At 41.2% G+C, this 26,972-nt stretch overlaps 1 protein-coding gene across 1 annotated transcript in view; it reads right to left on the reverse strand.

Moving 5' to 3' along the window:
• The window catches only part of LOC136886518 (tetratricopeptide repeat protein 28), a 396,667-nt gene that overhangs the window by 39,987 nt on the left and 329,708 nt on the right, over nucleotides 1–26,972 (reverse strand). Inside the window, exons 15-19 of the mRNA XM_068230732.1 lie at nucleotides 23,086–23,395; nucleotides 18,648–18,829; nucleotides 18,320–18,562; nucleotides 964–1,139; nucleotides 48–239 (exon numbers count right to left, since the gene is read on the reverse strand). Coding sequence (XP_068086833.1) covers nucleotides 48–239; nucleotides 964–1,139; nucleotides 18,320–18,562; nucleotides 18,648–18,829; nucleotides 23,086–23,395 — 1,103 coding nt within the window. The remainder of the gene's footprint in view (nucleotides 1–47; nucleotides 240–963; nucleotides 1,140–18,319; nucleotides 18,563–18,647; nucleotides 18,830–23,085; nucleotides 23,396–26,972) is intronic.

Here is a 26,972-nt window from a genome sequence, read left to right on the forward strand (position 1 = left end):
TATACAATAGTAGCGATTGGCTGTCGCAGCCACGAACGCTCTCTCACCTCGGAGCCCTCTTCGTCCCCTTGGTCGTGGCCCTGGTCCGACCCAGGTGCGGCAAAGAATCGCTTTGGTTGTTGAGAGTCCATCATATCTCCCGGGGACAGCACAATGGCCGACAACTTCCAGGAAACGTGGGTGGCCAGGTGAACACATTCCGCTTCGCCGATCTGCCGCACTACAGCTTCCTTGCTCGCCTGAGGGACACACAACATTACTCTCAAGGTTCAAAAAGTAAATTGTGCAGAAACTAGGGAGAAGTAAATTAATATTTAATTATTAGTACAAACTTAAAGAGAGGTGGATCAAGCACTGTCTCAGACTCAGAACATATTCAATTATTCTCTTCAGCTACAAAAATGTAAGTAATGTTTAAACTTTGTCCTTGAATAGCTACAGAACAGAGAGTACTGCACAACTCCGTCACTTCCATGGTTTCTCGTAAAGACTGAGAATAATACAGTTAGAAGGTCAACAGAGTATAACAAAAATTGTAAAACTATAGATTCATTAACTTATGAGAAATGTGCCCAGAGAATGGTCATTCCCATACTATCATTACAAATATTATTTTTCTCAGAAAAACTTATATTTGACAATAATGTTGTATAAATGAGAACTTCAAAATTCACAAATTCTAAGAAAACCAGGATGTGTGGCTGAGCAAAGAAGTAAATCACACAGCTTCTGCTTTTGCCTCGAGAGAATTCATTAATTCCACTCACATTAATTCACCACAATTTCTTGAAAATAATTTGCCTTTGAGAACTAAACTCGTGATTCAGTACAGAGACACTGTAATGTTACCAGGAGAACTCAGAACATGGTCCGCATTTCTTATAGCACATTGACCCTTAACAGCGTCAAGACAACATATTGCTGTTATTTTCTACTCATGTTGATAATGAACTGTCAGCTCACCTGTGACCCGACGAGAGCCTTGGCCTGCAGCATCTCCGCCACCATGGCCGCCTCCTGCTCTGCGTAAGGAATCTCTCCCCAGCCCCATTGCTCCGTGACGGACCCAGGTAGACGAGGGTTCCCCACTACCAATGCAGTCATGTTGTTGGCGCTTTGCTGTGAGGAATCTATGACAGCTGCAAGTTCAAAACAGGATTAGAGTCCCATATCCAACTTACACAGCCATGGAGGCCAAGGTGAACAGCAATGTCTGAAGAGGAGAGACATTGTCAACACCCTTGGACAAATCAAAATTGAAAACCAGAACTCTTCTGTTAACCTTTACATTGCTGCGCTCGCAATATTGCAAGCGCGGAGAGTGACCGCTGCTCTGCTGCGCCCATAATATTGCGAGCGCGACGTTCTTCTGACTTTATCAACGCAATATTCCCAATGTTGACATAAGAAGTCATTAAAACTCTGTGGGCGGATACACGCATCTCTCTGCAGTAGATAGGAGGTTACGAAATGACAATCTGTTGATTTATTCACGAGTTATTGAGATAAATACGACACTCTGCTTTACGAGCTGCTCTACGGTATGCCCGGCGTGCAAGCTAGCAGCGAGGCGCGCGTCAGGAATGAGTAAGCTCCAGTACGTCGACCGCCAGGAAAGTGCGCGATCTTACCGAATCCGAGGTTGTAAGAGTGCTATCCACATTAGAATCGGAAGATGAATATTTCGATTTTAGTGATTTCGAGAATAATGATGATAGTGATGACACCGATTATAATGAAAGTACAGAAGTTGTCCAACCACTTGTGCATGCAAACAGTGGTATTACTCTAGGTCTCTTACAGAACGAAACAACTGCTTTGGACATTTCTCAGTTGTTTTTTTTACACCAGTTCATATGAAAGAAAGAAATATTACAAGTTTGTGTTGGAGAAAACGCCATCAAATTCAAAATCACATTCACAACAGTGGAGAGACACTACTCCTGAATTTATATACAGGTAAACCCCGTTATACGTTATCCGCGATTTCACATATGCGCTATTTTGGTTTTAAGTCTAGTGCTGCCGTCTGTTAACAGTACATGGAAGCTATAATGCCTTACGGCGGGTACAGACATGCGTGCCGAACTCTGTAACGTACACTCCGTCGTGCGCCAAGGTTGAACGAGGCAAGCGCATCTCTAAGCTCATATTGTGTCGTGTTTGTCGAATCGTCAGTTCCGGTCAGTAGAGCTGTAAAGTTGCACTTGAAAGGTTAAAACGCCGGGCAAAGAGAAAGAAGCGTGTAGCAAACTCGTATTCGTTAGAAACAAAGTTAGAAGTTTTGGATCGCTATGAGAAAAATGAGCGTATTGTTGACATTCAGCGCACTTTGGAACTTAATGAATCCACTGTGAGAACTATTTGTGACAATGCAGAATCAATTCGAAAAACTGATCAATCTTCTACTAACTTAAGTGTGAGTAGAGTGACCAAATCTCGCTCGGAAGCGATGGAAAGAGTGGAGTGGATTGAGCAACACATGCCTCTCTCTGGAGCTGCTATTCAAACTAAAGCCAAGAGTTTAGTTTATTATTGTGGGTTTCAGTTTGTATTAAAATGTGTTTCAGGAACACAATAATAAGAACCTTTGCTATTTTAAATTTAAGATGTGAGTAAACGGAAACCTAACCCTATACTTTACATGTAAACTGACTCTCGATTTACACCAATTCGGTATGCGGGGGAATTCTGCGGAACGTAACTATCGTGTATAATGAGGTCTAACTGTATATTTCTTGCAGTGACAATGCTAATGGTTTGAATGAAGAAGCTGAATATCACGGAGTACTGGTCTACTGATGTGCTCCTAGCCACCCCTCAGTTTTCAGATTATATGCCAAGGGATAGGCACTTATTGATTCACTTCTATGACAATAATACTCAACTGTAAAAGATAAGACTAATTGTTGACCATCTCAGAAGAAAGTTCAAGGAAGTTTTTAGTCTATTTCAGAACGTGTGTTTGACGCTATTCAAGGGTAGGCTCTTTCATCCAGTTTATACCCTCCAAGGGGCACCGGTTCGGGATAAAAACATTCGTTATTTGTGATTGTGAAACTGGGTATGTGTTAGATTGTACTCGGGGGCAGCAACAGAAATGGGTGTATCTGGTGCAGCAGTCAAAACTTTGATGGAGACGTATCTGTGGATCAATAATTGGTATTCGAACCCACTACTGTACAACTACCTCCATAAGAATAAAATACACACACGGAACAGTACGAAGAAACCGTAAGGGAATGCCTAAACTTACAAAGAAACTACAACTGGGGCAAAACTGGAACAAAATGCACAGAGAATATGATGGTCATGAGATGGAAGTGTGTACGTTGACTATGCTGCATACAGATGCAATGGAATCGACAGGGAAAGTAGACAGGAAGACAAAGCAACCTAAACTAAAGTCACAGTGCAATAAGAACATGGGATCGGTTGACAGAATCGATATGATGAATAGTTCCATAGAATGTGTCCGGAAGTCCCTGAAATAGTACAGGAAATTCTTCTTCCACCTGCTAGATATTACAGTTTTGAACTGTCAAACACTCTATAATATGCAAACAGGAGAAAACATTTCACTTGCCGATTTTCAGCTCAAACTTCTACGAGAGATTTTCCAGAAATTCCGTTTACCCCGACCTACAAGCAAAAGAGGACGCCCTTCAGCCCGGGACAAACCGCTTAGACTGTACCGCCCACCTCGAAGAAGATGTTTCCTGCCAGGTACTGCCACGTGTGTTCAAACAGCACGCTTGATGAGAAAAAGAGGAAAGAAAGTAGATATATGTGTGAAAAATGCGACGTTGGACTCTGTGTACACCCCTGCCCATACCCTAGTGAGGTACTGAAGGAGATGGACTTGTTCCGTGCGAATGAACACTTCCAAAGAAGACGTGTAGGCCACCCACAGTTTTGTACAACCCTTGATTAACTGGTCTGGACCATTTTTTATTTTGATATCAAACCAGGATGTATAGGAATTTTTAATGCATTCTCAGTGTTTTATCTTTAATAATATTTTAGTGTAAAATTTAGATACATTTTTACTCATTTTAGACACCCCTGAAGTTTAGTTATATATCGGTGCTTGGAAGTGGACCTGTAGCCACTGAAACATGTAAGTTGAGCTTTTTACTGTTATTTTTAATTATTAGTTCGATTTTTGTTCAATTGTTGGCCTTTCATGTTGGACAACCTTGAATTTCCTGTACAACATATAGCTAATTTTGTGTTATAAAAATATATGACAAGCAGGCAAGAACCCTCTGGTTTTCCCATCTTATTTCCGACTTTTATTTATTGAAGTTAATTATTCAAAATAATTCAACACAGGGCTTTTACAAAAGAGAATTTATCTCAGCAATGAAAAGGTTAAGCAACGGCAATGATATAATGAGAGGAGCATTATCAGGAAACACAACAGAAGTACAGATTAAGTTACCTGCAAAGAATGTCCTCAATCTTATAAATAAAGTTGTAGGGTGTCCACTGTCTGTATATCTCGATAATCACCGAGTAACCAAAAGTCATGGGAAGACACTGAATGTGATGTTAATAATGACTTGCTCCTCAAAACAGCAGCAGACATCGACTTGACAAGGGGGGATCTGGACCCACGCATCTTGCACTGCTACTTCTCTAGTTGGTGCAGCATCTCATAAACGCTCGACTGGATTAAGGTCGGGGGATCTGGAGGGCCAATCCATGCTCGTAACCACAGAGCGGTGACACGGCGCATTCTCCTGTTAAAACATGGCAACTCCATCAGGGTACTCTGGGGCCAGAAAGGGATGCACATGGTCTGAAAGAATGTGCACCTGTTAGTGCTCCCTGCAGCCGGACAATGGAGCCTAATTACGACCATGAGAACGCTGCCTCCTGTCCGGACACAACTTTGTTGACATGCAGGATCCATAGCTTCATGGGGCATATGCCACACTCATGCGCCCATCAGCTCAATACAACTGGAAGGGAATTCATCGGGCCATACCACACGCGTCGCTGTTCCATGGTCCATTGCCGACGTTTGCGGGCCCATGCACGTTGCTGAGCTTTCTGTCGAGGTGTCAGCAAAGGGACACGAGTTGGTCGGCGGCTGGTAAAGCCTATGCGGTGCAGTTGCCTCCTTACAGTCCTGGTAGAAATAGATTCCTGACTCCTGACATTCAACTGGGCAGTGATCTGACTCACAGTAGCCCGTCGACTGCCCAGTCTGGTTCTGGTTCTGCGGAGGTGACATGATGTCCGTTCGTTAAACACCTGTGGTCTTCCCGTGGGGCGGTTTACGCGGATGGTAACGTTATCTCTGCGATACTGAAGCTCCACCCACGACACTTTTGACCTCAGAAACCCGAATTTGCATGTAATCTATGACTCGTGCACCGATGATCCTCCCACGTTCAAAGTCGGTTAACTCGCGACATGTTGCCATATTCATGACACTAGTGCTCAGTTATGCCGCAGCATCATACATGGCACATTTGCTAACGGGACACACCTTCGGCCACTTTTGACCAGTCAGTGTATTTGTGCTGTGATGCCCCGAACTTACCTTGTGTACTCCCGGCACTACCTTCTGCCGGCCTTGTTTTTCACTTACTGACCGCTGTCTTGAACAATGATCTGACTCTCCTGGTCCCCTGATGTCAACTCTGTGTGCGTAGCTTCTAGAATGAACTTTCAGATGATATAAATACTCGTCTTCCGGCCTAACTCGAGAGGCCGCTCCCTGCTCGATCTGCGAGCGCATAACATAGGACAGAGCTGGTGTTCTTCAGGTGAGACACAGAGACCACATTATGTAAAACATATCTTTTCATTCATCTTCTCCACAGTTGGGAGAGTCATCAAGTTGCAGAGCACTAAATCCCATTCTGTGTCAATGGGCTACAGCCCTTTGAAGCACGCTAGGACATACACTTTTCAGTGCATTCGAATTACTTCTACCTGGACCTGAAATTACCTTTTCCTATTTTCCTGAATATGTGTGTGCAGGGCCAACCAGGCCCCCTCTAATTTCACCCAAGATACCAAATAAAATTTGTTCAACAGTGGATACAGATGTAAGGAAATCTGTTTTCTTTTTAAGAAATACCTTATAAATCATCATCATCATCATCATCATCATCATCATCATAATTTCCCCTTTATCGAGCTGTAGCCGGGTAGGGGCAAATATGGTTCCTCTCCACTTTCTTCGGTCTTTCCACCACTCCTCCTCCAACACTGTGTCCCAGTCCAGGTTTCTTTCTATAATGCTGCGTTGGATGGTATCCTTCCATCTCAATCATGGTCGTCCATGGCCTCTCCTTCCTTGGACTTGCATTTCCATCACCCTTTTTGGCATTCTTTCGTCGCTCATTCGCTTTATGTGCCCAAACCATCTTAGTCGGCTCTTCTCTATTCTATCATTCATTTTTTCCACTCCAATTTCTTCCAGGATTTTCTCATTCCTTATTTTGTCTCGTCTACTCTTCTGTATCATACTCCTCCAGAACTTCATTTCGGCTGCCTGTATTCGACTCTCATCCTTCTTTGTCATTGTCCAAGTTTCTGCTCCGTAAGTTGTTATGGGTACGTAATACATCTTGTACATAGTATCCTTTGCTTCCACTGGCACATCTTTGTCCCATAACATGTTTCTTACACTATGATAGAAACAACTTCCAGCTTGAATCCTTTTACTAATCTCAGCATCCAGTCGAGCATTCTCCATTAATTCACTCCCCAGGTATTTACACGTTTCCACTACTTCCAGGGGCTTGTCTGCAAGTCTAATCTGACCTTTCCCGTCTTTCTCCCCTCTAGTCATAACAAGAGTTTTACTCTTTTCTACACTTATTTTCAATCCACATGCTTCAATCTTCCCATTCACCGCATTCAACTGTTCTTGAACCTTCCTGTCGTCTTCTCCCCAAATCACAATATCATCTGCAAATAACATCATGTTCATTTCTCTTCCTCCATATGCTGCTTTTGCTGTTCTCATGATGTCATCCATTACTATTGTAAACAGGATTGGTGATAGAACACTTCCCTGTCTCAGCCCACTAGACCTTATAAATAATAATAATAATAATAATAATAATAATAATAATAATAATAATAATAATAATAATAATAATAATAATAATAATAAGAAGAAGAAGAAGAATAATAACAACAATAACAATAATAACAATAATAATAATCATCATCATCATCATCATCATCATATGGCCTCAGCTACCGTGTGCAGACATTTTAATTTGATGCCATCTGGCTGTCTGCTCGTCAATTTCGACGTTTCATTTTACTCTAGGCCTACTAGATGGCGGATTAAACCGAATTTCTCCTGAGCGTCTATGGCTGAGATTTAATGAATTTTTTCAGGTAAACACCAAATGTGTCAGCAGGGATCTTTTACAGGGCAACATCGTACGACATGGAGTGTCGAATGACCTTTTGCTACGCCCTTCAAAAATCCGACTTCCTCTGCCGGCTTTGAACCTGCTATCTTGGGATCTGATGCCCAACACTCTACCACTGATCCACAAACATTATATAAAACAAGGAAGAAAATCTGAAAATAGATACTTCATACTAATGCCAAATTTATAACTTAAGTCTGAGTACAGAATCCTGAATATTTTCCACCATCCCACTGCAGATTTTGAAGACAGGATTCACATCTGATAAACATAATGACGAGTAGTAAAGACAATAAAGACATCGCCATTCACGATCATTTTGAAACATCTGTGTACTTCCAGTGACCAGTCGCTTTCCCAATTTTTGGCTGCCTACAGAGGAAGAGCAGACCACTGGCCAGTGGCCATGTTGCCAGACACGTCACCATGCCTACGCGATCCACTGTCGCAATGATCCAGGAAGCGGTAGCAATGTCTTGCAGTCAACCGAAGCAACATGTCCGGAGCAGACACATTCATTGTCGGGCCGTCCTCGCTGCACAACAGCAGCTCAAGACCACTCGCAAGGCGCACAATGCCTGAAGCCAAAAAAAGCGAAGTTTCCAAAAATAGAAAACATGATATGCTAATATCTGACTGAAAAAATACAGTTCGGATATGCGGTCAGTTGAGAGCTACAGCAAATGCTAGAAAGTTAAGCTAGTTGTGGATGGCTTACGCATATTTCTGAAATGCACGTCTCCACAGAGTTATCATAGCGAGTATGGCCCGTGTTATTGGCAGTTTCTTTTATGCCCCTCAACATTAAATGGTGTAACATACTTCAGTTACAATGAGAACCCTTTCACTGTGTCCTCTGTTATTATGAATGACTTAGCACACTTTCTTTTCTGACATCAATATTTACAAACCGCAACGTTTATATCAAATACAATCCAACACTCACGACCCCAAACAAAAAGGAACAACGTGGCCAAAAGCAGTTGTTAACTGAAATAAACGATCACTTAATCTTAATACTAGGTTCTGAATGTGATACAGCAGTGTGGATCACTGATTTCAGTCTCACGTCTGTTTAAATTTCAGAAAGGCTGTTCCCACATAAATTTTTAGAGAAAAGGCAATCATTACTCTACTGAGGCCTGAAGTTGTTTTCATGATAAATGCATGCTGAAGTTAGGTTAAGTGACACTGTTTGAGTTATAATAACGAAATGTTCGCCACAGAAACCTCAGCAGTGATACCGTACCATGTGCATTCACACAGTATTGGAATTAGAAAATGGCCAACAAATGAGTCACAATATGGAATTCATCCACAAAAATTTTTGAGAAATTTTGAACCATATTCTTCTTCTTCTTCTTCTTCTTCTTCTTCTTCTTCTTCTTCTTCTTCCTGTCTTTGATAAGTTATCTTTCTCAACTGTTATGAAAAATTGGATATAACAACAATCTGCTAGAGTGAATACATTTTTTGCCAGTATGAATTCTTGTTATAATGGACTTCTAGTGTATTAACCCTTTCCGGCCCTTAGCGCCCGAAAGCGCCCGACTGTTCATTTAGCCTTCCGGTCCTTAGCGCCCGAAAGCGCCCGGCTGCATTATCTGCATTCGTCTGCGATCTGTGCGATAGTTTTTTATTTTTCTCATCAGTGAAGTGTTTATAAGGCATTTATGAACACGCAGTACAATCTACAAGTCTTAGGGAATAAAGGAAGAGAGATAATCTGTCTTGACGTTGCCTAGGCAACGGTCTTGAACTTCCGCGAGCGCGGGTCAGCTGTTTCGTTCGTAAACATGGCAGGATTGAATATCGCGTATATTGAAACTGAGCTGCATATGGGCGAAAAAAGTGACAAAGAATCCTTGAGTAGGGGTGCAGGTGAATTTTTAATGAGTGAATAATGTATCAACGAAGATAATTTTAGTGATAACAGTGATATGAATGAAAACGAATATCGATAAATCGGACCTGATGGCGATGCCACGGCAATTCAGGTAACACAAATATTACGTTTCGTTACTCCGAATGTTTAAATGGATGATGTTGAACCTGCGCGTAATTCAGAAAGAGTATTAGGGGGAAGAGATTGTTTTTTACGTATGTTAGGAGGAAAAAAACTATTCAGTGACATAGCCTATTGCGCATATAACAATGCAGCCTTCAAACAGTCGCGTTCCGGTAAGATAAAAACAGAATGGGGAGATCCTTGCCCAGATGAAATAAAATCTTATATACATGGGCATCATTCCACTTCCAAAATCACGTGATTATTGATTTTGAGGGTTTCGGACAACATGGGAATGTGACAAATGCAGACTGTCTCTGTGTCGAGTATCACGAGTAGGCGGGGGGGGGGGGGGGTGAAAAACACATTATGACTCAATAAACAGAGAAATGGATGTGATGGTATATTTTCTAATGTTATTGAAAATTTGAATTCATTGTGATCAATAGTTTTTACTGTATTTAACTTTTTCTGAAACAATATGGTCTGTTTCAGTTTTTGCTAAATAATAGGTTGAAACCTGGGGATAAGCGGAGTGAAAATGTGGGCGGGAAAGGGTTAATATGCAACAGGTTATTGGGCGAGTTCGAATTTGACAACAGAGAACATAAGGAGGGCCATGCGCATAAGGCCCAGAGGGTTCCAGGATTCTACGGTGTGTCAACGATAAAGAAAGTTAAATTAAAGGAAATGATAATTAACACTTACTTTTACTGCATCTGACCAGCAGGAGATAACAACTTACAATAGCGGGAATAATTTCCAATTATAACTCACACTAAAACGTTATCCCAAGATGATTAGGTGATGACATTTTTTTTTTTTAAATGGCGAGGTCAATTTGAGTTAAGTAGTTGACCTAGCCTGTTCACGTGTATACATCTCTAACGCAAAATTTACAAACACTAATATGCCACGGGGAATGTATTTGGACAATAAATAAGAAGTTGAATATTAAATTAGGCAAGAAAATAAGTTAATTATTTAACAAGATCAACCCCCCCCAAAAAAAACTGAATTTACCAACAATTAAATTCAGTGAAAATAACCTAGATGAATGAGTATAGAATAACAAGGTTATAACTGTAAGTGTAAGTAAACGCTATTTCCAAAGGGGAATACAGCAACGTTATACAAGAAAGATTAATGGACTAGAGGGTACAGTTCTTAAATTCTTATACAAAAGTTTCCAAGGGATCTATACACTCTGAATCAATACCAAATTTACAGAAAGATATAGGATAGGATGGGGAATGAAGGGAGTTAGGAAGCTGAGAGACGCGACCACAGAAATTTTCGTTATTAGATACATGAAACAGAGTCCATACTGTGTTAAAAGAACTGTTCAGATGCACTGAATGACAGAACTAGGCCTACAGCAGTTCAAAAGTCTGTAGCACATTGACACACAATGCTAAATAGTGCCCTGTAAGTCGATGACTCTTCCAACTCCGTCAGTAACCCGAAGAATAGAATAATAAGAGAAGGTATGTTACATTATTTTTCTCCCAATTTCTCCCTTGAAGACGGTTGCAGTGGGTGGAGCACAGAACCAGTTCTATCCAACAAAGGTAACGTGCTCACACATACAGCAGGAATGTCTAAAACATTTCCCAGACGAAACGCTGGTTAATAGAGCAAACGCCTGAAAAGCCTTACATCTGATATGTTTAGACATTTTTGACATACTCTATAGGTGAAAAATATCTAATTCCCTTCTAGGGAATTTAGAATTTTTCATCCAGCAGGAATCGGACTCTCATTCGACCTGCCGGGTTGTGTGATTGTAAGTTCGTTCTGAAAATTACGAGATAGAAGAGACATCATGGGAGTGGGAGAGTCAGGTGGAGAAGGTAGTTTTAGAATACAGTAGTTAGAAGGAAAAAAAAAGTTTTCTAAATTTCCCTTCCTAACATTAACGTGCAGGGATTATTCGCCTATACAGTATATGGTAACTGCACGGTCATCTTTACGGAATCCCCTTTCTTTTAAATTAATACCTTTTGCTAAATAATGGTCTATTCTTCAACCGTTCATTTGTTGTAATTTAAAATATCCCTTTGGTGATATTTTAAGCGAGATGGCAAGGTTCTGAGGGCAGTCACTTGGCTGTGAAGACGATGTTTACAAAAGGAAAACTGTGTAATATCTTTGAATCATTTTGTGAGTGTCAAGTGTCAAATTTGCCCTTTAATCGCTCTCTTTTTTTTTTTCCCATCAATTTTTGAGAGTTATAACTAGGTGTAAATCAAGGAATTTTATATTTATTAAATACCAGGCGAGTTGGCCGTACGGCTGTGAGCTTGCATCCGGGAGATGGTGGGTTCGAACCCCACCGTCGACAGTCCTGAAGATGGTTTCCCTCTTTCATGCCAGGCAAATGCTGGGGCTGTACCATAATTAAAGGCCACAGCTGCTTCTTTCCCATTCCTACGCCTTTCCTGTCCCAATGTCGCCATAAGACCTATTTGTGTCGGTGCGACTAAAGCAATTTTTTTTAAAAAGTTTATTAAACGGTACTTCAAGGAATCTGATTGACAGTGTTCCTGGCAGGGTTGCCAACTTGTTCTCATCGGCTTTAGTTGTCATTGAATTTGTATATTTTATTTATGTTTGCCTTTTTTTTTTCTGCAGTGCAGTTTGTACATCCATTTATCTGGTAATTCTCTGAAATTTACTAAATATGTGTCTGTACAAATAATCCATGATCTCCTATTTGTAAGACAGCAATATACATGTCCCATCTGACAATAATACCTGATTCCTCAGCTTGGTCCAATTAATCTTGTTCCTCACTAAACTCCTCGGAGTATATAATGCAGCATCGCCATGTTCATGGTCTGCGAGGCGATCCTAGTAAGACCATGTAGCGAGCTTACCTCTATAGAGACTAAGTCTGGACTAAGTCATTATCACCATTGCTGTTCATAATAGTAAAAGAGGAAAAGGATGGGGACAGAGAAATGATGGTCATCATCATCAGTTTTCCACTCCAGTTGCCCGGGTGTGGTTTACGAGCACTCTCCACCTCTGTCTGTCCATGTACCACTCTTCTCTCAAGACGACATCCCAGCTGATTCCTCTTGTTCCTATGTCCTCTTTCACTTGGTCCAGCCACCTCTTCCTAGGTCTTCCTACCGGTCGTTTTCCGGCCACGACTGTGTGTAGCCATTGTTTTGCTGTCCTTCCATCGTCCATTCGTTTGACATGGCCAAACCATTTCAAACGGGCCCTTGTCACTTTTTCATTCAGGGATGGGTACACACCAGCTTGCTCCCTTATTCTTTCATTCCTTACCCTGTCCCTTTTTGTCTTCTGTACCATAGTTCGTAGGAACTTCATTTCTGCGGCTTGTAGTTTGCTGTCCACTTGTTGGGTTGTTGTGCAGGTTTCTAGACTATATGTTATTATGGGGGTGAAGTATGATTGGAATAGAATCTGCTTTGATCTTAAGGGAACTTGTTTGCTCCAGAGAAGGTTCCGAACTTGATGGTAAAACTGAGCTGATTTTTGAATGCGGTTGTTAATTTCATGCTGTATTCTGTTATCACTTGAAATGATGCACCCAAGATATTTATATTGGTCTACTGTTTCCAGTTGTGTACCTTCCAGCATTATTTTTCCTTTCTTCTTCTGCCTGTTGACAGACATAGTAACAGTTTTCGATTTATTTATTGTTAATCCGTGTGCTTTCAAATGTTCATTCCAGGTGTTCAACCTCTCTTGGACTTCCTTCTCTGTATTTCCCCAAATTACTACATCATCTGCAAATGCAAATGCATTGATGTCCATATTGTTCTTCTGCTTAATTTCTTTCATGACTTCATCCATGACAGTGATAAAAAGTAATGGTGAAAGGGTACTGCCTTGTTGCACTCCTTTAGTGGTTTGGAACCAATCAGAATTACCGTTTCCTATCTGTACGCAACTGCAGCAGTCTTCGTAAAGCATTTTAACTTTCTGGATAAGCCCTTTGGGTACATTCTTCTTTCTTAAACATTTCCATATATATAATGCTTTTTCGAGATCCAAAAACACTAGTGTTAAGTCTTTGCCCTTCTCCCAATGCTTTTCTAACAGTATTCTAAGTGCAAATATGAGATCGGTAGTTGATCGGTGTTCTCTGAATCCATATTGTTCTTCCTGTAGTTGTGGTTCTATTATTTTCCTTAGCCTTTTTTCAAGTATTTTCTCAAATATTTTCAAACCATGAGACAATAAAGTGATCCCTCTATAATTGCTACATTTCTTCCGGCTTCCTTTTTTGAAGAGAGGTATTATTATTATTCCCTTTTTGCAATCATCTGGGACTTTCCTATCCTTCCATATTACATTAATTACTCTATGAAGCCACTGTATTCCTATTGCACCAGTTGCTTTGATCATATCTGCACTGACTTCATCAAATCCTGTAGATCTTTCTTTGGGCATACTATTAAGGGCCATCTCTACTTCCTTCCATGTTGGCGGACTCTCTTGGTCAGGCTCATCATTGCAGCTTAAACTGACCTGCGTGGTTACATCATTGGAGTCTTTCCCAGTACTGTTGTATAAATTATCAAAATAGGATTTCATGATCTTCCTTATTTCTGTCTCTTCCCTAACTATGTTACCATCTGGTTCCTCTATTGCTGTTATGTATTCATTGTCTCTTCTTATATTTCGTATTGTTCGGTAAAGTAGTTTAGAATTAGCTTTGCTGTCTTGCTCTAGTTTATCTGTGAAATCAATCCAAGCTTTCTGTTTTTCTTCGGCCACAATTTTCTTTACTTGTAACTTCTGATCTCTGTATTTCTGCTGCAGTTCGTTTACTCTAGATTCGTTCCTTTGACTTCCTTTTTGCATTTCTTTGTCTCTGGCTTTCCTGGTTTCATTTTTTACTTTCACAGCAATCTTCACCCGATCGTTCCACCAAGGAGTTTCTTTTCCCTTCATTTTGCTATTAGTTTTACCACAAACTTCTAATGCAGCTCCGACAATGCTTTCTTTGAATCTAGTCCACTCGATGTTGCCTTCTTGTAATGCATCTGATGGTAATTTATTGGTCACTTTTTTTGTGTATTCAACTTCTTTAGCTCCCATGTCTTAATTTTTGGTTTCCTGTATTTCTGAGGCCTATAAATTTCAATGTGCTTTATTGTTGAGAGGAGAAGTCTGTGGTCACTGTCCAGGCTTTCACTTGGTATAACTCTGACATCACATATGGTCTTTACTGCTTCAATATCAGATATAAAATAATCTATCAGAGTTTTAGTATCTCCATTCCAACTGTATCTTGTTAGTTTATGACTTAGCTGCTTCTGAAACCAACTGTTGTTTATTCTCAAGCCATTCCTTACACATAGATCTAGAAGACTTTCTCCTTCTGGGTTCCTGTCTCCATAACCATGTGGACCTAGTACATTTTCATATCCACGCCTGTCTGATCCAACTTGAGCATTTAGATCTCCCATTATTATGATATTTTCCTCTCTTTCTATAGCTTCTTCTAAATCAGTTCGGAATTGTTCTTTTTCCTCTTCGTTACAGCCAGTCTGTGGGGCATATACCTGGACTACTGTCAGCACACTCTTGTTAAGAGAGATGTTCAACTTAATAATTCTTTCATTAACGTATATTACCTCACTGATGACATCAATGTCCTCTCTTAATATAAAACCTACACCATTTTTGGCTTCTGTTTTATTTCCATTCCAATGTAGTTTGTATCCTTTTCTTAGCTTTTTTGTTCCTCTTCCCTTCCACTTTGCCTCACTCAGGCCAAGAATACAGAGGTTCCTCCTTTCCATCATATCTATCAGCTCCTCGCTTCTGCCAGTCAGGGTCAGGATATTTAATGTTCCAATTCTGTGTTTAGGACTCTTTCTTTTGGGCTTCTTCGCAGAACATCGTACTTGAACATCAGCCTTACGGTCATCATACGTTGCAGATGTTTGAGAAGACGTGTCTATCCGGTATTTTCTTTGCGTTCCGAGGCTCGTTTTGTAGTTGAAAGCAATCGATATAACCCTTCAGTTGACTTGCCAAGCCTAACACTGCTGGGGATTTTCTGTCAGGGGTATTCTCCCTTAGCCTTTGGCAGTCCCCTACCTCACTGCAAGGCAGCAGCTGATGGATTTATGTGTCATTTCCTACACAAGGGTCTCATCAAACCTTCTAGGGGAAAACTCCTCCACCCGTAGCTGTTGGTCTTCCCCTAGTTTGTCGGGTTTGGTGTCGGCCGCCCAACCCTCGGCCAGACAGTCACAGGTAGTACCGTCTACTGTCGGATACGGTATCAGGATCACTCCTGACCTGACTGTGGGGAGCAAATGATGGTGTGGGGAGCAAATGTCACAAGACAATGGGGTTGTATAGAGGTTAAAGAAAAGGGCAAGGCACTGTAAAAACTGGGGGAAAAGAGCTTGAAATATTGTGGAAAGCTTCAGGTACTGCACGATTGGGCATGGAGATCAATAAAAAGATACAACATATTACTGGAGCGTGAGGAACGTGATCTGGAAGAAAGAAAGTGTATAACTTTCACACTAGGTTTATGTTACTGTGTATACATATTCACTGAATTACTTATACAGACCAGGACCCTGGTATAAGGCCGAGCGCACATTGAGAAGCAGTTGGCCGCAGAGCAGGACAGCGCGAAGCTTACGAAACTGCGAAGTGCACGTGAGCACATATTGCCACGCAGGGTCTCGTCGGTTTTCTTTAGACTCTGTGATATTGGGACATCCAGTGCAAAGAGGCTCTTTTTCTTCAAGCATTCACGATTTTTCTCATTTTAATAGTCATCTTCACAATTTCCCTTGTGTTGATGACAACGCGGTTGTTCGCCTTAAGACATTCGCAATAAAAACAACCACCTTCGCCAGTTTACAAGACTAAACAACATTTCTATGTTAGCGATGTTCGGAGATAATTTGGACTAAGCAAGAAAAATCTAAATTAATGATTATTTTTTAATTTTTACGTCGCACTGACACAGGTAAGTCTTATGGCAACGAAGGGATAGGAAAGGGCTAGGAGTGGGAAGGAAGCGACCGTGGCCTTAATTAAGGTACAGCCCCCCCCCAGCATTTGGCTGGTGTGAAAATAGAAAACCACGGAAAACATCTCGTGACAGTGGGGTTCGAACCCACTATCTCCTGAATGCAAACTCATAGCAAAACGATCCTAACCACACGCCCAACTTGCATCGTAAATTCATTAATAGGATCAGAGAGGGGGAGAGAGAGAAAATATTTATTCACAAATATACTGCTAGATTTTCATCTAGTTGCAAGACACAATATACTAAAATCAATCAACATTGACTATCTGTTGTGAACACGTTTGCATTTATATTTGACAAGACATCATAAATTATTTGCCGAACTTATGTCTTAACATAAATGCGATGGTGAACGACGGCGATGGAGTCGGCGATGATGCTCTCCATAATCAGCATTATATCTTTGTGTTAATTACCCAATGTTGCTTGAACTTGGGCCATGGTTTGTTTCACAGATTTTTGAGGATTACATTTTAGGCCTTCCTCTAAACTAGCTTGTTACCCAGCGTGAATAAAATGATTTATAGCCTAGACTGTAGTGCCTTATTCCCCGAATTTACATACCAATTTTCATTAAATTCTGTTCAGTCATTTTCTCATGATACGTGTACATACATACATACTGCATTGCAGTCCACAGGATTCATAATATAGTACCTACAAAACATGATGAGACCGAACAGCTGTGGTAATTTTCTCCTCTATTTCTTAACTAACTACGTGACACGTGCGCAGGAAACTGTGTTTCGAAGACTGCGCGTGGTAGGCGGAAGTAGGTGCAGAACCGGCCTGCTCTGCTCTACATTTTTTGCATTAGGAGTCAGATGAAAGATCCACAAGTTGGCTGTATGTAGTGCTCAAATGTGTGTATTACTATTCCATTCAATTGTAACTTCTTTCTTTCTTTCTTTCTTTGTCAAGATTGTTCGGCTGATCTTCACGCTACCACGCGAGGATAAACATAAAGGCGTATTTGCATTACAAAAATCTGCGCTGCGCTGCTTTAGCTGCTTCGTCTGCGTCCCAATGTGCGCCCGGCCTAAGCGTTGTATAGCAGCGAGTGACGAAAAAGAAACGAGTGAGCAGTTTATATTCGTGGTATTTACTGCCTGCAGTAATAAAAACGCGGTGAAATATCTGATTTATACTGAGCACATATTGAAAGAATGGAAAATAATATTGATGATTTTCACGATATTTTAAACACAGAAGACATTTAGAAACCTTTGTAAAATAAAACATTTTAAGAGACCCATTTCTCGTGGATGATGAAAGTTTTAAAATTAAATTCAATTTACGAAGGAGTGTGCTTGAACTGTTATTAAAACAGTCAGATGAAAGATCCACAAGTTGGCTGTATGTAGTGCTCAAATGTATGTATTACTATTCCATTCAATTGTAACTTCTTTCTTTCTTTCTTTCTTTCTTTGTCAAGATTGTTCGGCTGATCTTCATGCTACCACGCGAGGATAAACATAAAGGCGGTGAAATACGTGTGCGAGGGCTCATCTGGTACAACATGGTGCGAGATGGTAAGGAGAGGCAGGTTGAATAGCACCAGGGGGTCTTCTCGAGACGTATCGCCTGCCCTCGCTCAAGATGAACACTGCGGAGAGATTTGGAATTTAATCCAGGCTTTAGGCACACAATCTAGTGATTAGGAATTGTATACCACCAGCTCTCCTACTGTGCCGGCCAACATTCTGATGGGGAATTTCTTTCCCCCCAGCAGGACTCGAACCAGCCAACCACGGTATCAGAACGTAGATCATGGCCACAAGGCGGGCTTGCGCCTTACAGAGGAGAGAGGCCAGTCTCATGAAAAGAGGATGGAATGAGATGGTTACTTACCGCCGGTTCCAGTCGGTGAGCTGGCATTGAGCTTGCTAGCAGCAAGTGCCCTGGCAGTTCTTTGGTTGGTCCGCAAGGAGGTGAGAGACGGTACGACCAGCAGACTGAAGCGCTCGCACAAGTACTCGGTGGAGTCCGTGCCGGTGCCGCCCGGTTTGAGAACCGGAAAGGGGACGAGGTACAGCTCTCCTTCCAGGACCAGCAACAATTCTCGCCGACCAGCACAGCCCTTTCCGTGCGGCACTGTCGGCAAATAACGTGTACAGCTTCAATCTGTCTACAGCACTTTGTTAGTACAAACTCGACAGGTACACGGTAAGACACTTACGAGCTCCGGTACCCTTGGCGCAGGTCGAGGGCAGACAGTCCTCGAACGGGGCTATAAGCAGCTGGTAGAGCGCGCCCAGACACGAAGGTCCCTGCCAGGACTGGTGCGGAGGGCGTCGGGAACGTGTGCTGCCGGGGCGACTGGCCGAGCCGCTGGCAACGCTGCCGCTCACGCTCCCGAGGCTGAAACACACCATTCATTGTTAATTTTACCTACAAAATAAGAAGAAATGAATGTAGCAGTTTTAAACAGTCATGTCAAGAGCAAGTGTTAGGAGCTAACTATACCTGTTCTGAAACTTTACTCATCTCTGGTATATACAGATACTGGTATTCTGAAATTTATTGCGTGCCGAAAGTCTGGATTCAATTTCAAACCACTGCGCAATGTTTATATCGAGTGAGGCAGATGTCTAGCGAGACAAGAGCAGTGGCTATGTGCTCACCTGTGCAGCTCGCATGTGCCGTACACTTTTCAATCTTAGAAGGTACTCATTTTGAACACTAAAGCTTTCAAAAGCCTTCGACTCTGTTCAGCCGTAATTATACATTAGGATCACAAGCTTCACCACCAATAATGCTTTTTATTGCATTACTTATCAAGACGGAACTTTCTGGAAGAAAGCCCTGACCATCAACGCAACCAGGAATGGGACAGACAACCCAAACACACTTCTTGATTCAACAAGCCCAATGGCCATGTAATGGAAGGAACCATCTTCTTTGGTTATAATAAATGAAGGATGTTATTAGAGGGTAAGTGCGTTAATGGGGGGTTACTGCGGTGCTGTCAGTTGACACTGTGATAATCTCTTGTTACAGTTTATGGGACACAATGGCATTTTACGTCACCCTTTTTCAACACAATGCAGCTACACCAAAATCATTTTCAAGTTGTGATCTACTAGTTTTTACCTCAAATCCATATGACCATCATGTTTGGACTTTGTGATGACCACTATGTACTGTATGAAAGTAAAATAAAGTTTGTAAAAAATATGTCATATCCATCAATGCGGAATACCATGAAATTTATTGCTTATAAGTATGCTTGAGGTAGCAGTCGCCATGGTGTATTGTGTTTGGGTTTGAAACTCCCTGTATCTTGGGCTTGAAGGATGAAACACAAGGCCAATCGTGCAATAGCACGCAATGCATGCATGGGCGGACGGCGCAGAGCACAATGTTCCTTGACCTCCTGCCATGGACTGTGGCTCAATATTACTCCTGAATGGATGTGATAACCCAAAGCTACCGAACACGAATTGTTTGCCAACATCAAGGTGTACTAATCAGCGTACATCCACTGACCGTGCAGTTGGTTAGTTGGACACGGACCAATATGCCAAGTTATGCGCTTAACTAGAACATGAAATTAACACTAAAAACAAGGATGTAGAGTAGCGGAAGTATATAGATATCCAGTATGCTTTCTCGGGAACACCATGGACTAAGCACAGATCTGTTGATGCATGTGCTGTTGCTAAATGAGTTAAAATCCCATGAGTGCTAAATATTTTTTTCACATCTTAAACTTTGAGGATCAAATACAAGGCCATTTGTGCCACATTCAACCAATAGCATGCATGTTCAATGTGTACTAGCCTGACACTTGGTGTAACCTAAGTTGTGTATTCAATAGATGAATATGTTGCCATGGTCTTCATCTGCGGTGAAGCAAGACAGAACGTGCAGGATGCACAGTGTCTGTACCACGAAAGATCTCCATACAGATGTTTAGCAGGGTGGAGCAACATTTGTGTATAGCTTAGCCACTTTCTCCAGTTGGTCCGGCAATACTGCACGAGTACCTGGACAGTAGCACAATTGGCCAACGTCTGTTGTACGGATCTTGCACGCCAGTTTATTTAATCTGTATCACCTGCAACTACATCAAGAGCTCTATGCACAAGTGAATGACCGTGTTTGTATCTCATTTTATTTTTGGACGAGTCACAATTTCATAATAATGGTTCTATGAATTGTCATAATATGCACTACTGGAGTGTTGAAAAACCCCACTGGATAACGCAGATACCATTTCAGGCACCAGAGGATCCTGAAGCCTTCGAAACCTTATTACGGAAGCATGTGAATCTGTAACACCTGCAATGCTACAACAAGCCTGAAGTCAGTTCAATGGCATGCTGAAACTGCATTACTGCAGAAGGCCATCCATTCGAATATTCGCTGTACTAATAGGCTGCAGGTCAGCCAAGCTGATTCAAACCCCCAACCATTCTGTCCTCATCCAGCCCTGCTTATAAAACATCCACATAAGCAGCCCTGATGACCTAGAACAAAGCCAAAATAAATGAATGAATGAATAAATAAATGAATAACACATGAGGGTATTTGATACAACAGTTTTGTGAAATGATTCTCGAAGTACAAAGTGTGAATAAAATTATTTGGCTTACGTGGCGTTCAAACTCACCTACCAGCTGCAGTTGTGTTAATAGCACCCCACTTAACCCACTTAACGGCGACTCCAGCCAGCAGTTTATCGGAAAGCGTACTAGATGGACAACTACTTCTGCTTCACAAATGCACACATTTTCCATCAGTATGCTATCCCTTTTAGAGTTAATTTCATACCAGACTGAAAGTTTATAATCCGCACGTAGTTTTTACATACCATAAGACAGTTTGATACCTTTTTTTTTTTTTGCTATTGGCTTTATGTCGCACCGACTCAGATAGGTCTTATGGCGACGACGGGACAGGAAAGGGCTAGGAGTGGGAAGAAGTGGCCATGGCCTTAATTAAGGTACAGCCCCAGCATTTGCCTGGTGTGAAAATGGGAAACCACGGAAAACCATTTTCAGGGCTGCCGACAGTGGGGTTCGAACCTACAATCTCCCGAATATTGGACACTGGCCGCACTTAAGCGACTGCAGCTATCGAGCTCGGTAGTTTGATACATTGTGCAAATATCTGTCGCATACATGTTTTTGCAAAGGTCTTGCTAATATAGTTGGTCCATTATTGGGCATTACAAATTTTCCAGCTAACTCATTCCTGGTTGCCAGCATTTTGCCGCAGTGTGCAAAGTTGGTAAATAGCACACCTACCAAGATGTGTGGCTAGTGCATAAAGTGGAGGCCACTGCATAGGCTACTTGGAGCCAATGAGAAACCCCGTGCCATTTTCAAAAATTGATGCCTGCTTGGCCATCAGATGACCAACTACATTGGTATTATAAATTCACTAATTTGGGACAAATATTTCAGGTTTCCTATGGGTCTTGCTATGATGTTGCAAAAAGTGGTTAAAGGCGATTGTGGCAAAGGAGAATCGATTATCACACCACCACTGATGTCTATTGGGAAGCCTAAACTTGGTTCTTCAGGTGAACACAGCAGACACTTTCACCTAAAGATATTTCTATGAATCCAAGATGACCCTAAATGCACGACGACCCCCACTTTTTCCTTTTAAAAAATTAAAACAGACTTAAAAAGTGCTTTGTAAAATCACAGGAGTGGCTTTCTTGTACAGTACGGATTATTAGACTATCTTTGTCTTCACACATTGGCTTTAGTTGTGCCGTGTTTTTTTGTAGCTGCACAATTATTCTTTATGTCCATATAATTAATAACCATCAACTTAGAACTGGTATCATAATGTTGACGAAAACCCATTGAAAATTTGCCAGCAATACATGTTCCGCATGTCTCTAAAACTGTTTCCTTTACTCAGCGTCTCAGGTGACTTCAACGGCTAGCCATATGTAGGCACGGACATTGAAGGTCAATTAACGAGTTTAATGCTCTGAGGTATGGCCATTCCACCGCTGCATTTTTCTGCGCACATTTTTTGTACAGAACGCATTTTTTTGCCATCTCTGTCTTCACGCTAACGCCGAATTTTGGCTTCCGTGAAGCCTATGCTATATTTTCTTGCATCTGCACAATTATTCTTCATTTGCGCATGTTTAATAACCATTAACTTAAAATTGGCATCATAATATCGACGAAAACCTGTTGAAAATTTGCCGGCAATTCCTGTTCCACGTATCTTTACAGTACGATGATCCATGACGAAAATATTCCTGCTGTCTATTCAACTTACTTTTACTAAGCATCAGGTGCTGTAGACGCATTATAACTCTGCCGCTGAGTAGCCGTGGCCTTTCTAAGAATTCGAAGGCTTGCACGTTTTAATGCCGTTCTGCGGATTTGAGAAACTTTTTTGCAGAGGCTAATAGAACGTCATTCACTATTTCCCGAGATTCAGTGACGTTACACAGAGGCACTGCACAACCGGTTGCGACGCCTAGCGACGTACAATAAAGAGGCGGGTTGGTTACCGTGGCAGCTGCTAGTGGTCTTCATTACTGTTGGGTCACGAACGCAGGACGACCATTTTTCACATGACATTCTGAGAAAAAGACATTGCCTTGGATTCGGAGAAATACAGAAATAGCAGTGACTTACCTGAAGAGGCTGCTGAGACTGTAGTTACTCGAGTTGAAGAGATGGTTGCGGTTCACCATTCGCAGGAAACCCGTGCGATCTCCGTCTTGGTTCAGCCGATCTCCCAGCTCCTCGAGATGTTGAGACCAGATGTCGGAAGCGTCGGCGTCGACGTCTCCTCGCAGCTCTACGCCCAGGCTGTCGCGCACGCTCCGGATGTAGCACTCGAGAAGAGAGCCCGTCGTCGCGAGCACGTCTTCGCCGGTGCCCGCTTCTCGCTCTCTCTCTGCCTCCATCTCGCTCACGGCCACCTCGTGGAAACGCACCACGCCTTCACGACAAAAGGAGAAACACTGCAAGTTCCCATTTAAAGCACCACATAATGTTGAGCATGGTACGTGCTCACTACCGACAATGATTACAATACCAGTAAGTTTCAAAATATATTTTTTAAAAATATTTTCTGAACACTTTGGAAACATAATCTGCAGGCCTTCAGGCTGAGCAACGGTCGCTTGGTTGCTCGGGGCTGTTGCGCCGTGAAGTTTGCTTTGGTTTGGAAACAAAAGAATCAGATTTCAAAAATAGCAATAAGAATACAGTAATTCAAAATTAAAATTACACATACAATGTGGTAATCCTCTGCCATCCAACTGAATATTGTTAGGTAGTTCAGTAGGTAATTAAGTCACATAAACAGAGAAACGCATAAAATTCAGAAATCCAATGTCCGTAAATAAATGGACAAATGAGCTGCGTAGTGATAAAGTTAGAAATTACTCTATGAAAACAAACTGCCGTTCATAATCATGGTAAATGCTGTTCAAATGACAAAATATTATTGCTGCTACTTTACAACGGGCATCGTAAAGGTTAAAGGAGCTTGTGGCACAACTTGGAGTCTCATTCTTATAAAAACCTTCAAAATGTTCAGAAAATGAATTAGGAAAACACTGTACAGCAGACTGAGAAGGGAGAAGCGCACAGTGTTCACACGGAGCACGGAAATAACAGACTGGAATTGCTATTGCTTAAAATTCCTATCAAACTGGAAGGAAACTGTTGGTAAATTTTATAAACTTCTTTCCTCCAAGCAGTCAGGAACAGCTGCTTCTAATATATCTGACTTAAACCTGGATCCAACCCTTGTTCTTTTGAATGATCCAGCCATCTACATTCTCAAGTACTTATAATCACTCAGAACAGTGAGCCTGATTAACCTTGTAATCTCATTTTTACTTGATAATCTTCTGTGAAGACCTGACATTTTAATTATAAATATGCTTTTTAACTTAAACAGGTCTGTTGAAGTGTATATTTTTAATTGTAGCATTTGACTCTTACTCATTCGGAACAAATATTTCACATTCCCTATGGGAATATCAACATCTTTATCATCAGACTATACAGAAATTAGGCGAGGGGTTCGACAAGGCTGTGTTTTGTTCCCGTTATTAAACATCTACTCGGGATCTGGGTTTAAGGCAGTAACAGATACAGAAGTGGGAATCAAGGTCAACGGAGAACTAATACGCACACTCAGATATGCAGATGACACAGTAGTTCTTGCCAGTAGTTGGACAAGCTTAATACTGTTGGAGAAGAAATAGGTCTCACAATCAACATTAAGAAAACTAAACTAACGGTTTTCAGTCGAGGAAACTGAAAGGTCAACAAATCCAACAAGTTGGTTGTTTATTTATTTTATTAGTGCCTTTTTTCAGTGGCGAAGTTAGGGCTCCAGGCCTTCTCGTACACTTAACCACATACTAATCAAAATCTTAAATAAAATACTTAAAATAGTTGAAACGATATAAATTAATAGAATTGAAAATGAATTTAAATTACTAACTAAATTACTATTAAAACTAATTAATATTAAAAACTCTTAAAACTGACTAATCCTCAGACACGTACACATTCATACTTCAACCATTCAGTCAGCTGTCCTCAGCAGTCTCGGCAGGTGACTTAAATCTTGACAAAGAGCTAGTTTTTCTCACCTGAGCTGGCAGGGAATTCCATAATCTGGCTCCGGTCACCACAAATGATCTATCAATTTCATTTGTTCGGTGCACTGGAATAGAAAGAAAGGATCCCGAACATGTATTTAAGTTGTGAAATGATGATAAAGGTGAATTTAGAAGAAATATACAGTGGCTGACTTTCAGCTAACATTCTAAACACCATCGTTAAAGTGTGTAGCTGCCAACGTTAATCAGGCTTCAGCCATGAGAGAGTCTGATAGTATGGGGTGATATGAACATCGTACCCGATATTGTAAATAAATCGCAGGCAGGAATTCAAGTGCTTATTGAAGTTCAAGTGTTTCTTCTCTCATCATGTCAACTAAAACAATGTCACAATAATGAAGAATAGGGAGAACCAGTGTCTGTATTAGTTTGGCCTTTAGCTCAAATGGAAATACATCCCTCTGCCGTTTAAGAGGGTGAAGCACTCCAAAAATCTTTTTACGTATTTCTTTCGTGTGATCAGACCAATCAAATTCATGACTACGCCGAGATTTTTAACAATTTTACTGCATGGAATAATGTTACCATTCAGTAGGATAGGCAGGATTACGACATTGCTTGAGCAGCTCAGTAATTTTTGTAATCCAATTATGATCACCTAAGATTTTGTGCCCAGGATTTTGTGGAGTTTAGTACAAGAGAATTTCATTGTGCATATATACTGAGTCGTCAGAGGTCATCGTTAATATCTTGTATTGTTTCACCTGAGTCTGAAGTATTGCAGTGTCGATAAATTTGAAGATTGTCAGCCTAGAGATGGTATGTCATTAATATAAATACAGAAAAGTAAGGGCCCTAGTATACTGCCCTGTGGGGCACCACTAAGTTTCATTTTCCATTTAGAGGCCTTGTTGTTTACCGTTACACGCTGTTGATGGTTACTCAGATAAGAACTAAAAAACTTAAGCGCAGCCAGGTCGAAATTTAGCAGTTCCATTTTCTTTATCATAGTCGGAATTTCTATAGTGTCAAAGGCGCTACTAAAGTCAAGAAGGATAAGTATAGTGAGCAGTCGTTTATTCATAGCGTTTCTAATGTATTCAGTAACCTTCAAAAGTGCTGTCACGGTATCGTGACATTTCTTAAATCCAGATTTCAAAGGGTCCAAAAGAGCATTTTTATTTAGGTATTCAAGAACTTGCTCATATATTAAACGTTAAAAGGCTTCAGAAAGCGGAGGGAGTATGAACACAGGGCGATAGTCAGAGGGTGATTGTGGCTCTAAACTCTTAGGTACCGATATAATATTGGCTGTTTTCCAGACAGTAGGGAAAGTTCCGTTTAGTAAACAGTAGTTCAGTATGTGCGTCAGTACAGGCAGGACAGCACCCACAATCTTATGTATAAAAGTAACAGGAACATCATCTACACCTGCAGCCTTCAATTTAATCGAGTACAAAGCCTTTTTAACCTGATTTTCTGTGACTCTTTGAAATGTGAATGGTGGATAGGCTGGAGGGGGGTGTGTGAAGTGGTGCAGTTTATTTGGGTAGATTGAATATGTATTCTACTAATCGTTCAGTTCGTCAAGTGGAGTGTCAGAATGTGTCTGTCTCGGTAGATTTTTTCCTATTCCCAGAGCTCTAAGTTGGTCCCATGTGCAATTAAAATTTAAGTTGTTAGCTAAATTCTGGAAATATGTACATTTTTTATTTCTGATCAACTGCTTTGTGCGATTTCTTAAGATGCGGTAAGATTTGAATTCTGTATCATCTAGGGTTTATTTATAATGTCGAGATAACGAGCCATGGTGGGCCATCATTCTCTTGGTTCCATCATCTAGCCACGGACAAGAAGGGCGAGAAACCTTTATTCGATGTTTAGGGGCATGTCTGTCATATAAGTTCTTTACCATCGTATTACCAAACCAAACCC

Source organism: Anabrus simplex, chromosome X (genome assembly GCF_040414725.1).
Source record: "Anabrus simplex isolate iqAnaSimp1 chromosome X, ASM4041472v1, whole genome shotgun sequence".
Taxonomy (NCBI): domain Eukaryota; kingdom Metazoa; phylum Arthropoda; class Insecta; order Orthoptera; family Tettigoniidae; genus Anabrus; species Anabrus simplex.